This window comes from Pipistrellus kuhlii, unplaced genomic scaffold (genome assembly GCF_014108245.1).
Source record: "Pipistrellus kuhlii isolate mPipKuh1 unplaced genomic scaffold, mPipKuh1.p scaffold_m20_p_9, whole genome shotgun sequence".
Taxonomy (NCBI): Eukaryota; Metazoa; Chordata; class Mammalia; order Chiroptera; family Vespertilionidae; genus Pipistrellus; species Pipistrellus kuhlii.
This window is the reverse complement of record NW_023425595.1, coordinates 35,429,244-35,443,450: the sequence shown is the minus strand read 5'-3', so window position 1 is coordinate 35,443,450 and position 14,207 is coordinate 35,429,244. Positions and strand designations below refer to the sequence as shown.

Genomic DNA, 14,207 nt, shown 5'->3' with positions numbered 1-14,207 from the left:
CTCTCTGAAATTAATAAAAATATTAAAAAATAAATAAAAAATGAAAGGACACCTGGAGATCCACATAATAGAGTCACCATCCACTTAATCAAGAAACCTGTGTCTTGTCTTCTCCTTCCTTTAGGCCTCACATTCACTTCAGCAGCAGCAGTCCTGTTTATAAACTCCAACGGGCAGAATTTTCTGTTTATTTGCTGCGGTGTCCCTGGTGGCTTAGAACAGGACCTGGCACACATGAGATGCTTAATTAATACTTTTTTTGAATAAAAGAATCTATGTTGCCCTTGAAAATAACACCTTTAAGAGAAAACAAATTTAAAGCTCTCATTTGAGAATCTGTTAATATTTGCAGTAGTTTTTTAAAAATGTAGACTATGGGAGTTTCATTTACCATTCCAGTTGCTAAAACACGTTAAGGCTAAATTCTCAAAGGGAGACAGGTATGCTATACTGCCAGAATATATAGAAGTAGAATGTAATAATTTTATTCAAGTTTTGCTCTTGTTATCTGATCCACAAATATTTAAAAGATATTTTATTTTATAAAAATTTACACCTGCAAGTAATGAATTGACCGTAACAGAGGGTTTAACCTGGAATACAGGATATGCTGAGGGGGCCTATAAACCCCTAAAATTATATGCAAATCTAACATGTATATTGGCATGTGTATCTTTTTGGTGAGAGAGTTCATAGGTAATCAGATTTCCAAAGAAGTCTATGACCCGAGAGGTTAAAAAAATTACTTAACTATAAACAGTCACAAAGTCTTTTAAACATGAATTTGTACAATAAAATAACATCCAACAGCTCCATCTATGGGTAGGTCATCATCGCCTACCAGAAATAATGACAGCTACCAGAGATCAGTGCATCTTATGAATGCTTGTGTTTAAATCATGTCACTCTAGTGGGAATTTATTAACTATAGTATCACAGTTTTTCTTTCCAGATATAGATGCAAAAATCAGGAGACTGTTGATGAGTTCTACTTACAGTACTTCAGCACCAAAAAATTGGGCAGTTATGCTGATATATGTATGTACAGTTCAATATTTGTCAGTCTTAAAACGCTCATTTATAGTGAAATCTATATAAAACCGTTAAAAACATTTCTATTTACATTTTTTAAAAATGAAAAGTATAATTTCCTTTGCCACAACTTGTCAAAACTGCCTTATCCTCCCACCCTCTTACCCCTCACTCTATTTGCGACAGTGGTCACAAGACCCAAACATATTGCTTAAACAAACTATGTCCTAAAAAGGTAGAATGCTTAAAAATATTACATTTAGAACTGTAAATGAACCTTTTATACATTTCAAAGGGGGGTTAAACAAAAGTATGTAAAAGATTTTTCTAAGTCTCAGTCCAACATGAATGTGCAATTTCAATGTAAAGATAGCAACATATGAACAATTTGTTTTCCTGAACATAACTGAACATTTCCTTTGGGTCAGAAAATGTTTCTTTTTCCTCTGTTTCACAATGAAACATTTTCTTGCAAGTTTTCTTAAAGTGAGGAGAGGGGACGTGGAAATGTAGGCAATCCTGGTTCACAGGAAATTTGTCAGAAGGAATACAGTCTGCTTTAAAATGTTTACATTTAAATAAATAGAAGGCAAGTGTGCTGGCCGGGAGCACAAAGGAACAACAACACAATAAATTAGCATACAATTGGTGAGAATGTACAAACCACCAGAAAAGCACTTCCCACTGGTTAGGCATCTGACTTTTCATCATCCAACAAGGACTCTTTAATGCCAGTATTTTTCTAGTTATTTTATAAACTGTGATCTGAGCAAATGTAAGATGTTGAATTGGTTAATTCAACCCTTCCAGAGCTTTGCAAAAACATAAGAGATTAAAGGGGGGGAAGGGGGGGAAACCTGTTCCTGTCACACTGTTTCAAAGTACAAACTATTCACATTCTCTTTTCTTGATGGTGTCTTGCTCAGTAGAAGCCAGCAGAGGAACATTCACAGAAAAAAGTCTCTTTCCACTGCAAGGCAAGCTTTCCCATCAGCCACGGTCCAACGGAGGAAGAACACCAGGTCTCCTGCCCGGTAGATGCGCATCTCTTTTTCTTTTCTTTTTTTCCTTTTTTCTTTCTTTTCTCTTTTTCAAAAGTACATTCCCTGTTTTATTTTGCTTTAAAATGCTTCTCCTGCAGCAATTCTTGTTGAAACACTGCTGCTGCGGGATCTATAGCCTAAACATAGGCAAAGTGCTCTCTTTACACATCAAAACACAAGGGCTTCCCTGGGCCCTTGGTAACCAAGAAGGTTTAAAGTGCACTCCTGTGTCCGAAACACTAGGATCGTTCAGCAGAACTCTGAGAGGGACTGGGCTCAGTTCCATCCTCTGTGCTACTGTCTATGTCCTGCTCCATTGCTGTTTCCTCGTCATCCAACTGCTGGCTGGTGAAGTTGTTTAGCTCAAGGAGCCCGCTGGGCTCTACCACCACATTGGAGCTGGAGTGACAAGGAATAGCATACTGGGGAATGGCCTGGAAGAGAAGACACAGGACAGAAGCTTTATGGAAAGCAAAGGTAATAAAGATTATCCAACAATCCTAAAGAAGGAAAAAGGAATCCGACATTTATTAGACAATTACTACACGCTGGACACTGTGCTAGGTACTTTCACATGATATTCTACTAAGTCCCATCATAACACTATAAGGAAAATACTCTTCCCATTTTACAAATGAGGAAACTAAGAGGGTCAGTGACTTAATCAAGGTCAGAATTCAAAGCCAAGTCCTATTAAACTCAAAGTAATCCTCCCACTCCTTGACGGTTCCTGTGCCTGATTCAAGAGACAGACTTTGAAGGACATTTTCATTTGATCATTAAGCACATTTTAAATATATATGTAGTCAGATTTTTTGTTTGCCCCCCCCCCCCCCCCCCCCGCCATCCCTTCTCCCTGCCCCCCTTTCACATAGCCTTGTGAAAAAGTCTCAGAGTCAGGAGACCAGGATTTTTGTTCAGCTTTGGCTCTAACTGTGGACCTCTGAAAAATCACTTCACTTCCTTGAGCTTTTATACAGAAGTTTGCTTTTGTGTAAAATAAGATAGCTGAAGAAGATATATTCTAAAGATCCTTACAGTTTTAAAATTCTATGAATTCCACATATATAGATCTTTCAGGATAGCAGATACACTCTATCTTGTTTACTATTCTAATCTCAGCACCTAGCACAGTGCCTGGAACAGAGTTAAATAATACATGTGGAATGTATGAACAAACGAATGAATGAACGAATGAATAAACAAACTATACATTACCTCTGTCTACAAAGAATCATGCTTTTCATTCAAAGCATTTACTATCAAAGCACTTTTGCAGACTTCCTTCACTCATCCCCACAGGTATTTTTCTGAATCAGTAAAATCAGTATGTACTTCAGGTGAAAGCTGAGTATAATTAATAAGATGTGAAAATGTTCTAGCAATGTATTAATGATAATTATAATAACATAAGCTATTTTTATTGAATCAATCAAAAACTTGACCAGCTGCTTTATACACATCTTCTCACCTAATCCTCAAAACAACACTGTGAGGCGAATGTCACTGTTTCCATTTCATAGATGATATAACTGAGGTTAACTTTGTCGCTCAAAACCAAAATGCTGACAAGGAGTACAGGTGACATTCAAATCTAGATATTTCTGACTCCAAAAGCTTGATTCTTAATCACTATGCTGTTCTTCCCTCTGATACATGCTATAAGTTAGATGAGTATTCTGAAGAGAAGCTACTAAATATTATAGCTATTATCCTGATATATGCAATAGATTGCATTTTCACTCCTGTTCAGAAAGTGCAGAAAATAATTTCCAATTAAGCTATCCAAAATGATTTTCAATTTAGTGAGTATACCAATTTAACCCCCCAGAAGCCATAATCAATTTTAGTAAAAATAATATTAGCTACAATTTATTGGGCAATCACTGTGAGCCAGGTACTGTGCCAGGGCCTTCATTTCAATTTCATGTAATCCTTACATCAACCATGTAAAGTAGGCGTACCTTAGTCCCGCTTCACTGATGAGGAGACTAAGGTACGGTGATGTTAAGTCAGTAGCCTTGCCCAAAATCACACGGTGAATGGCAAAGCCAGGAAAACATTCCTTTTTCACTATATGTCTTCGGAGAAAAACAGTAACAAATTCCTTTCAAAGATTATTTAATTCATTAACATTTGTTTTTAATGGGGGGGGGGAGGGGAACAAGATATTTAAATAATTCAATGGCCAGTTCAATTTGCCTTTAAGCATTTTCCCATGCTTAAATTATATCATATTTGGATAATACTGGTTAATTTGCATTCTCTCAGAGCTTGGCATCATGGAAAAGTTTACCACAGGAACTGCCAAGTGTGAATCTACAGTAAAATCCTAGACCATTCACATTTTATAAATCTAAAAATTCTCATTAATTAAAATTGTTGCTCTGATACCTTCTGAGACAAGTATCAGTTTATCAAAAAATGACAATTGTCAATCAGCCTGGCACTCTGCAAGGCGAGAGGGAATAAGACACAATTCCTAAGGGCTAGTCCAGAGCAAATCTTGGTCTACTATGCATGATGAAAGGTGAGTTTAGAATGAAGAGAATGTAAGACTCGTGTTCACTAACCTCTATTTACCCAGACAGGGCAGTAACCATAATGAGATTTTTCAATAATAATGATTGAAATAAAAAGCAAAGCTTTATAGTTAATCCCAAGTTAGATATAAAATTGAATTACTTAGAAAATTTTCTCACTTGTTTCTCCAGACATTTCAGTTGTTAAGTTTTTATTATCCTAAAAACCATAAATTTGGATCAAGAACAAAAACTGTATTTCCAAGGAAAGGATCTGTAAAATGTACTTGAAATAGAAGTATTGTACAATGCAATTATATCCCAGAGCAAAGATTAGCGAGTCCAAAACTGACCCTAAGAAGTCGCCAATCTTCAGGGGTGATCTACTGAATTTAACATTGGGAGGAGTGACCTGCATAAATGAAGCTGATGAATGGGCTCAGGGCCCTTGACTATCTCTAAGGTGTGCTGTCTGACAATGTCGATCAATTTTCTGGGATTCACTTCCAAAAAATTAGTATAAAATTGTATATTTGAATAAGTACTAAGCCAAATTTGTCAAACACCATCTCAAATTAATCTGTCTTTTCCCCATCTTGGTTTGACCTTTTCTGTGATATCCCATAACCCACCAACCCACCACCCCCAAGATGCCCAAGAGTTCAGTTCTCATGTTCTTTCCAGTTCTTACCTGGATGATAATTTCTGCTGGGCTCTCTTCCGCTTTCTTTTGGCCTACATTCTGAATCTGCATGAACTGGCCTGTGGTAGGCATTCCTGCTGCATCGATTTTCCTTGTTGTTAGGGGAGGACCAGCAGCAGATGGACTTGAACAGGACTCTCTACATTTCTGTTGCTGGGGAGTGCAATTCGCCACCCCTGCCACCACCACGTGGGTGGAAGATGACGATCCTGCTTCACCAGCGAGCATACTAGTGGCAAGAGCCTTCTTTGGGGAATCCACTACCATATGCTCTACATTTGTATCAATCTGAGCTTCCATCAAAGACATTTTCAAAATGTCTGACACTGCTGTCTTCTCAGAGGCCTGAATGGGAGATATGCTTGTAACTGGTGATGTCAGCTTAGGCACAGAACTGCCACCAGTTATCTTTGTAACTGTTGGTGGCTGGCGCCCTTCAAAAGTTATCTTTGTAACAGAGGATCCTTGGGTTATAATTGGCTGCTCCACCTGAAAACAAATTGGGGTTGTGTGTGTTACAGCTACATCTTTTTGAAAATCTATCAAACACCCCAGACAATAAGGTAAACGAAACATTTGTGCGCTATACTAGGAAGACATTTTGAAGCTTGGTGTTTCGATAAGAGGGCTGGTAGAGAAGAAACTGGCTACTCGTACAGAACCTAGGGAAAGAGGAGGGGTCAAAGTTCAGCCAGCCACAGTTCATAGCAAATTAAGAGGGAAAAAGTTACAGAAGTCTTATTTTCCTTTAGAATTTGTATTTCTACACGGTATATCTTCAATTTGTCTCAAATTATTTCATATAATCTTCGGTTTTTTAAAATAAAAAGTTTTTTTTTTTTAATTTTTTGCTTCAAAATACATTTACACAGATTCTATATATTTATGTATTTATAATTTACTCACTCCAAAGCCACTCTAAAGCCACTGACTTTCATGAAAATTGTTTTTCTTTCAACTATCCAGAGATAATTTCTCTGCAATCTAGAAGATAATTTATTAACTAGATGGTGATGATGCAAACTATAAAGGAAGACGTTCAATGAAGCGCCTTAAAAGATTATAGTTTACTTAGCATTACTGTCACAGAAATAAGAGTTTACAGGCATAGAAATAAATATTTTAAACCTAAACAAATAGAAATAATTTAGGGATATCGCTTCTATGCACTATTGATCAATGCCGAAGTGATTTCATTTAAAGAATGCCTGAAAAATCAACTTCGGAGGCTATGATTTTCCCCTTCTTATATTAATCATGTGCATTTCTTCCCTAATGTCAACCTTCTGATGGAGTACACTAACCAGCATAATAAGGCTTTCGAGTTTCCTCTTGCCAGGAGAAAGCACTGCTAATCATGATAGGGTTGTGACAGTTTCCTTTTTTCCGTGAACAGTTTAACTTTGCATGCTATCAATATTCCGTTACCTGGCCGGCTGGCTGCTTCTCGGACGAGGCTGGGAGCGCCATTTGGCTCTGGGGGGCTTGGGGCTGCACGTAGATTTTTGGTTGGTTCGGAGCCTGCTGCAGTTTAGGGAGCTGCTGTGTGGTTTTCACGGCAAGCACCTGCACTACAGTTTGCGGGGGCTGAGCCATTAAGGTAGGAAGCTGCCTGTCTTTGGCCACAATAGGATGCTGTGTGTGCTGTACGTCTGGCTTGGGCTGTGCTTGTTCTTGCTGGAGAGGGGTGAGTTTCTGATGCCTGATGGAAAGCTGGGGCATTTGCGGGAGTTTGTGCTGGAGCTGGTCTGTCTGCAGGTGGATGGTCTGCTTCTGTTTAGTCTGGAAGCACTGCAGGGTTTTCACTTGCAGCTGAGTCTGTTCCAGCTGGGGCTGGCTCAGTTTCTGCTGTTTAGCAGATTGTGACGGAGGCAGGGCAGACCGGTAAAACAGACCTGTCTGAGGGTCTAAAGTGTCCATCTCTTCAACCTCACCCTCCTCAGTTCCAAGTTCCTCGCTGTGTTTGGTAAAAGCAGTGTGGCTGCTTAATGCCTAAGTGAAAAAGGCACAAAGTAAGAATGAAATAAGAAAAACACCTATAATGCTACATTTTTCTCAAATTGGAAAAGACTTGGTTATGAGATTCATGCAAAAATTATCAGAGGAAAGAGCCTAATAAGACCAAGAAACCTCAAGATTTCCAAATCTAAAGGGGGCTTTACATAGAGATTCCTGTAATTTCAACTCTCAGACATTAAATACTGTAAAAACTAGTCTACTCACTTCTAATATAAGAAAAATTTGAGAGGGTCCGAACTTATAGGTAAGAAGACTGAGGTAGCTGCCCAACACAGAAAAAAAGAAAACGCTGCCCTGGCTACAGAAACAGCTCCAAGCCTGTAATCAGAGATGCTAACCATACAAACATGCAGCAAACCAGGAGTGAGGCATCCAGAGAAAAGCTAAGGTGCAGAGAAGCCTACTTTGGCTGTGTGCATGCCCAACACTGTCCAGAACAGCGGTCGCCAACTGGTGGTCCGTCAGGTCCAAAAGGTTGGTGACCGCTGGTCCAGAAGGTAAGAATTGTCGCCTGAGGACATGCCCGTCCCAGTCCCCACAGAGGGCCTCTCAGCTCAGAGTGGAGATGGTTTATGGGGCTTCACAAAGGTCTGCGGAAACCACCCTCTGCACTAGCCCTCCTCACCTCACCCCTTTGCTCAGATTCTAGGCCCACCAGGCAATGGCCCCCTGGAGAGAAGGAGGGGGAGGGGCCAAGAGCACTTCTGTCAGAGGAAAGGGAGATTGTCTGGCGTTGGTGATAATAGTGTTGGGAGTGCATTGATCTGGAGTGACATGATTGGGGCCAGCCTGTCTGACCTCTCTGGCTGCCCTGAGAAAGGTCAATGTCAGGACTGAAGAGGGTCAGACTCCAGGCTGAGAACTGACACCTAGCAAAACCTCTGGCCATCTGACTTCCCTTAGTGACACCAATCCCATCCTTGTCATATGCTGTACCTCTATAAAATTCAATTAAAACCCTCCCCCCCATCTTTTAACGAACTTACACCTACAAGTTTTTAATTCAACATTTTCTTCATTGTCGTTCAGGTAGATTGCCTACTAATAAGGTCAACTGCTACCAGTAGTTGAGAGCTGGTGATTTATGTAAATACTTAAATGTGATAACTATGATATCACTTTATAATAAAAGCAGGCTAGCTTGAATTTAAATCCTGGCTCTGCCACCTAGGATAAGTTACTAAACTTCTATAAGCATGTTTCCTCATTTGTAAGAGGGATAATACACCCATCTTACAGGATCATAGAATTAAGCAAGTTAGTGCATTTAAAGCTCAAAGCACAGTATCCGACAAAAAAAAAAAATCAACTTATCAATCAACATGTTTTCTTTCTCCCATTATCCTTGGTACCAGATTCTCAGTTTTAATTAAATCATTCCCCCTGTTGAGTGTTTTCCTTCATTGGTCATATAAAAATTTTTTAAAGGTCAAATATTTATTTATCTACTTATTCATAATGTTCCCATGAGGATTCATTATAAAATCAAAAAATAAAACAAATAAGAAAAAAAACACACACAAAAAAAACACAACCACCTCAGTAACAAAACCGAAACAAGCCAACTTCTATTTCATCTGAAATTTATCTCAGTGATAAATTCTTTCATAACAACAAAAATCATAGAAGCAGTGACCAATTCTGATGTCATAAATTCATTTGGATAGCCCCACCCTTTCAAAATAGTAAGAGTGGCCGAGACCGGTTTGGCTCAATGGATAGAGCGTCGGCTTGGGGACTGAAGGGACCCGGGTTCGATTCCGGTCAAGGGCATGTACCTTGGTTGCGGGCATATCCCCAGTAGGGGGTGTGCAAGAGGCAGCTGATCGATGACTCTCTCTCATCGATGTTTCTAGCTCTCTATCTCTCTCCCTTCCTCTCTGTACAAAATCAATAATATATATATATTTTTTAAAAATAGTAAGAGTGCACAGAAAATCCAAGAATATTATTTCTTGGTTACTTTCTGTTAAGGCTTTCAACTCATTTCCTCTATTCACTCCTCACAGACGAAAGAAGTAAACAAACACTCTGATTCAGTTATTTCTCCTCTTACAAGAGGAGATGAAACTGAACCTCATTTCAGGCAAAGTGCAGTTACAGAAGGTAGGAAGAAAAAGAAGAGGTACAACCTGCTGCATAATGTGGGTGATTGCTCCTGGGGAAGATGCTGGAATGGACTTCACCACCACTGAAGTCTGTGTTGCAGTCTGTGACTGAGCCACATGCTGGAGTAGTGTCCGCTGGGGCTGGGAGGGCTGTTGGGGCTGGGAGCGATGGCTGACTGAAAATAGAGGAGGTAATGATATTTCTCCAGAAACCACTACAGTGTATGTAAGCAGTAGTCATTTTAAAGGAATATATGTGATACTGCATCACAGAGAAAGTGTGAAGTGAAGTAGGAGGCAGAAGACCAGAGTCTGCCCATCTATGAGCCGTGAGACTCCGAGAAAGTCACACCCTCCTATGAGTTATACTCACTTTCTCCAGTGACCTTTATCCCAGTTTCTGTAATGGAATCCCAGATTAATTTCTTTAGGATTGTAAGACAATACAAGTTTATTTAATCTGTTGACCCCAATTCCAAGTGCAACAAAAACCAGAAGCATCCACTCCTTTATGTTTATACTAGAGGCCTGGTGCACAAAATTCATGAATGGGGGGGAAGGTGTCCCTCAGCCTGGCCTGCACCCTCTTGCAGTCTGGGACCCCTCTCTCCTTACTGCCCGCCTGCTCTCTGCTCCTTACTGCTTGACTTGCTGCTACTTAGCACTGCTGCAGAGGAGGGAGAGGCTCCTGTCACCACCACTGTACTTGCCAGCCATGAACCTGGCTTCTGGGTGAACCTGGCTTCTGGCTGAGCGGCACTGACCACCAGGGGACAGCTCCTGTGTTGAGTGTCTGCCCCCTGGTGGTCACTACGCATTATACCGACTGGTCATTCTGCTGCAATGGTCACTTAGGTTTTTATTATATAGACTAGTGGCCCGATGAACAAATGAAGATTCGTGCAAGAACAGACCTTTGCTCTGGCCAGAGCAGCCTTTCCACTATGGCCCAGAGCTGCCTTTCTGCCTTCCCATGCTGTCCAGCAGCTGGGGTGGTGCATAACACCTGTGTCATTGCCATGGTGACAATGCAAGCATCCTGCTCTGTCCCCTCAGCACCTGTGTATGCAAATTAACCCACCATTTTTTGCATACTCACTCCTGATTGGCTGATGGGCATCATGAAGGTGCGGTCAATTAACATGTTACTCTTTTATTAGGTAGGTAGCCTTACAGTTCTTAAAGCTGTAAGAGGTCAAGATGACAATGCAGAGAGTGTCATCACCAAGAGCCCCACTCTGCCACCAACCAACTATGGGAATTTGAAGACATCATGTAAACTTTATTTAACTTCTCAAACTTCAGAGATTTTGTTTGATTTTTGTTTTTTAATGGGATAAGAGGACCAAATGAAGTAATGGATTAAAAATATTCCTTAAATTGTTAAATACTAAAATATAAAGTTAACAAAATAATAGAAAAATCAGTATTCTTTCATCTTCTCTTAGCTCATCTGACACAAATAATTAAGAGTATACACTGAAATAACCACACTTCTTTTTCTTTTGCTACAAAAATCCCATGTAGAAAACTATATTGATGCCAATCAATCATATTTTACCAGCCTGAATTTCAACATTTTAAACAATATAAACATTCACTGATTCTTATTCTACACAGCTTTTAACATGTTTATATTTACTGAGAAATCAACTTTCTGAATTAGGAACAGAGTAAAAAATTCTAGAAAATTAGCTAATAATTTTGAGAACATGAAAACTCAATAATCCATGATTCTAATGCTCATATATATATATATATATATATATATATATATATATTAAAATATGTTTTTATTTATTTCAGAGAGGAGAAAGAGATAAAAACATCAATGATAAGAGGGACTCATTGATCAGCTGCCTCCTCCACACCCCCTACTGGGGATCAAGCCTGCAATCTGGGCATGTGCCTTTGACCTGAATCAAACTTGGGATTCTTCAATCCGCAGTCCGACACTCTATCCACTGAGCCAAATTGGTGAGGGCTAATGTTCATATATCTTGATCTACAATTTCAAGTAGTAGTGGTTTCATACTTAGAAAAGTCATCAGTGGGGTATCTAAGATGATCACTACAGAAATCAATATAAACATGCCATTTATGTGTAATAAGTACAGAACTTTAAAACTATCCAGTGAAACATAAACAAGCTTTATTTCTATAACACGTTCTATCTATACTCAAAAATGCATTTCTCTATTGTTGCTATCTGTACATACTAGTGTGCCTACATCTGATATGAGAGGCACCACCAGTCTTACTTTATAAATGTACTATTGTATCAGTTTGCTTTATTTTTCATTTTAAATTATATGAATTAATAAAATCTTTCATTTGTGCTCAAACAAACTGGAAAAAAAAGGAGTTGGCATTTATATCAAAACAACTAATGAAATCTACAATATGACTGAATAAGAGAAAAATAAACCATATTAAAATTAAACAAGCAAATTAATGAAATTGTTATCGATGAAAGCATCATAAAAAATGAAAGGTATTTAAAAAAATAAACTTCTGATGAGATTATCAGATTATATAAAACATTTCTGCTGTCCATACTAATCTTTATACTTATTACTTTAATTTTTAAGAAAAGAAATGAATTTAATAGAAAATCAACTAAAACCATTTAAAAATAATCTTTATTCAAAATACTATAAATCTCTTCTCCAGAGTACAGGAAAGTTAAGACAAACTAACACCCACTGCAGGGTAATACAAGAGGCCAGGGCCAGGAAACTGGCTTTGAAGTCAAAGAAAATGCTGCCTGTGATTGAGGATATTATTGGGAGGAGATTATGAAAGGAGGCCACAGGGTGAACATTGGAAAACAGCTTACCTGGGCCAAATAAATACCATAAAACAGTCACTTACTTCTTTAAAGAACCCTCCCCTCCCTACCCCCCAAGATTAAATTGTTTCTTTCTGAGAAAAAAATCCCAATATTCTGCAAAAAGAAAATCTCTCTTCCTCTCTTTCACTGATTGGAGCTTTCCTTCCTCTACCACATCAGAGTACAGCGCGTACAATGAAGTGGTTCTCCCACACACAATCATCTTTCACCTTTGGTTATACAACAAATGGATGCACACCACTCACTAGAAAGGGAAAAGCAACCTCTTGAAAGGATAAGTATGGGAAGAAATCATAGGTCTTTTCATCTATTTATGATAATCTAGTCTATACCAAGGCCAATACTGATTTCTCTAACATATTACCCTCTGCTTTATTTAGCTTTCTGCTAAATATCTCTAAAGTACTAGTAAATGCTAGATGGATTTCCATAATCTTTAAATGGATTTTCCATTTGGCAATTTTAACCCATTAGTCTTAATATCTTCTAAAATGATGCCAAAGAATTCCCTTTCTGCTTCAGTATTTACATCCTTCAAATATTTTTAACTTTATGTTCTCTTTTAATCACTGCTAAGGAATACTTAAGACAGGTGTTCTTTACATAGTGCTTCATAAGTCCTCTCTGCTAACCCTGAATTATTCACATTACTACTCTCTGAACTATTTCAAATCTCAAGGTAATGAAGTGTCCAAAACAGAAAGCAGTATTCCAGGTGTAGTTTCACCAGCATCTGAAAGAATCTATTATCCTTCTTGCTCCATTCTCTATATACGCCATCCAAAAATCTCATTAGTATTTTGCTTCCAGGCTGTATTTTAAACAAATACCTAATTCACTTTCCACCAGAACTCCTAAGTATATATAATAACTTAAAATTTTCCACACTTTTTTCCTTTACATTAAAAAAGGATTGGATTTTCTACCTTCTTTCTCCCTTGATCCACCTTTTCCCCTCCCTCGAAATTAAAAAGTTCAGATGCATAAAAATGTTTATTTCTAGATTTAAAAAAATTACCCTCTATAAGTGTTAGCCTATAGTCACAAGTATTATTTATGGCCAACTTGCAGTTTTATGTTACTTGCAAACTGTAGCAACCTATTATCTCGGCCGCCCCCCTCTCTCGCCCCCACCCCCCACCCCAACCCCGCCCCTCGCCAACTGAAAAAAAAGAAAATCCCAAGGACAAAGTGAGTTTGCTGTCAGAGCAAACTGAAAGAGATCCGGAAATGTAAAAAGCATATTCTCCCCCAAACAACCACCCTATGAAATGCAGAAAGGTAGCTCTCCTATCTTAATACTACTTTTCAAAAGGACACCTACCAGTAGTGATGTATTCAGCAACTAGTTCTGACTCTACTACAGCAATTGATGGACTCTCCGGAGAATGTCTCTTTTCCTGGGTCATCTGAATAGGCACTGCCATTTGACTCAAGTCAATAGCAGGTTGTCTTGGTTTAGATTCCAATTTTTCCTTTACTGCATAAAAAAGGGGAAAAGTTAACTTTTATTACAAGCAAGTACCAAAACCAGAGTTGTCCATGGGAATAACGAACCAGACCTCTGGGGTGCCACACTGGCAGTGACTAAGGAGACAATGAGTTGAAAAGGAAAAATCAGACTGCTATGCTATGAAATTCACAATTTGTGCGATCATACCCAAAAGCCTAACAAAAAGGATTCATATGCAGAGTAAAATCCCCCCTATTGTCATGAGGCCAGACAACTGGTTCTGTTTCCCTTATACACATTTCCCTTAGAACATTTTCTTTACCCTTCTGCAAGGTAGGCCCTGGTATCCTTGAGTTCACCAGCCTGAAAACAAAAGGTGAATAAGCAGTACAAAGCATGATTTGCACTCAGGCACACCTACCCTGAATAACACAATTCAGTGATCAGTTTAATTTGTTCCATTAAAATTTTAA

At 38.7% G+C, this 14,207-nt stretch overlaps 1 protein-coding gene across 9 annotated transcripts in view; it reads right to left on the bottom strand.

The window, feature by feature from the left end:
• Positions 1 to 508: 508 nt before the first annotated feature.
• The window catches only part of EMSY (EMSY transcriptional repressor, BRCA2 interacting), a 73,914-nt gene continuing 60,215 nt past the window's right edge, over positions 509 to 14,207 (bottom strand). For 7 of the 9 annotated variants that reach the window (XM_036426789.2, XM_036426791.2, XM_036426792.2 and 4 more), the window contains 5 exons: positions 13,606 to 13,761; positions 9,452 to 9,603; positions 6,729 to 7,292; positions 5,289 to 5,789; positions 509 to 2,509 (listed from right to left, as the gene is read on the bottom strand). In XM_036426789.2, the coding sequence (XP_036282682.1) occupies positions 2,315 to 2,509; positions 5,289 to 5,789; positions 6,729 to 7,292; positions 9,452 to 9,603; positions 13,606 to 13,761 (1,568 nt within the window). In that variant the 3' untranslated portion in view covers positions 509 to 2,314. The remainder of the gene's footprint in view (positions 2,510 to 5,288; positions 5,790 to 6,728; positions 7,293 to 9,451; positions 9,604 to 13,605; positions 13,762 to 14,207) is intronic. The other 2 variants (XM_036426794.2, XM_036426795.2) reach the window with 2 other exon arrangements.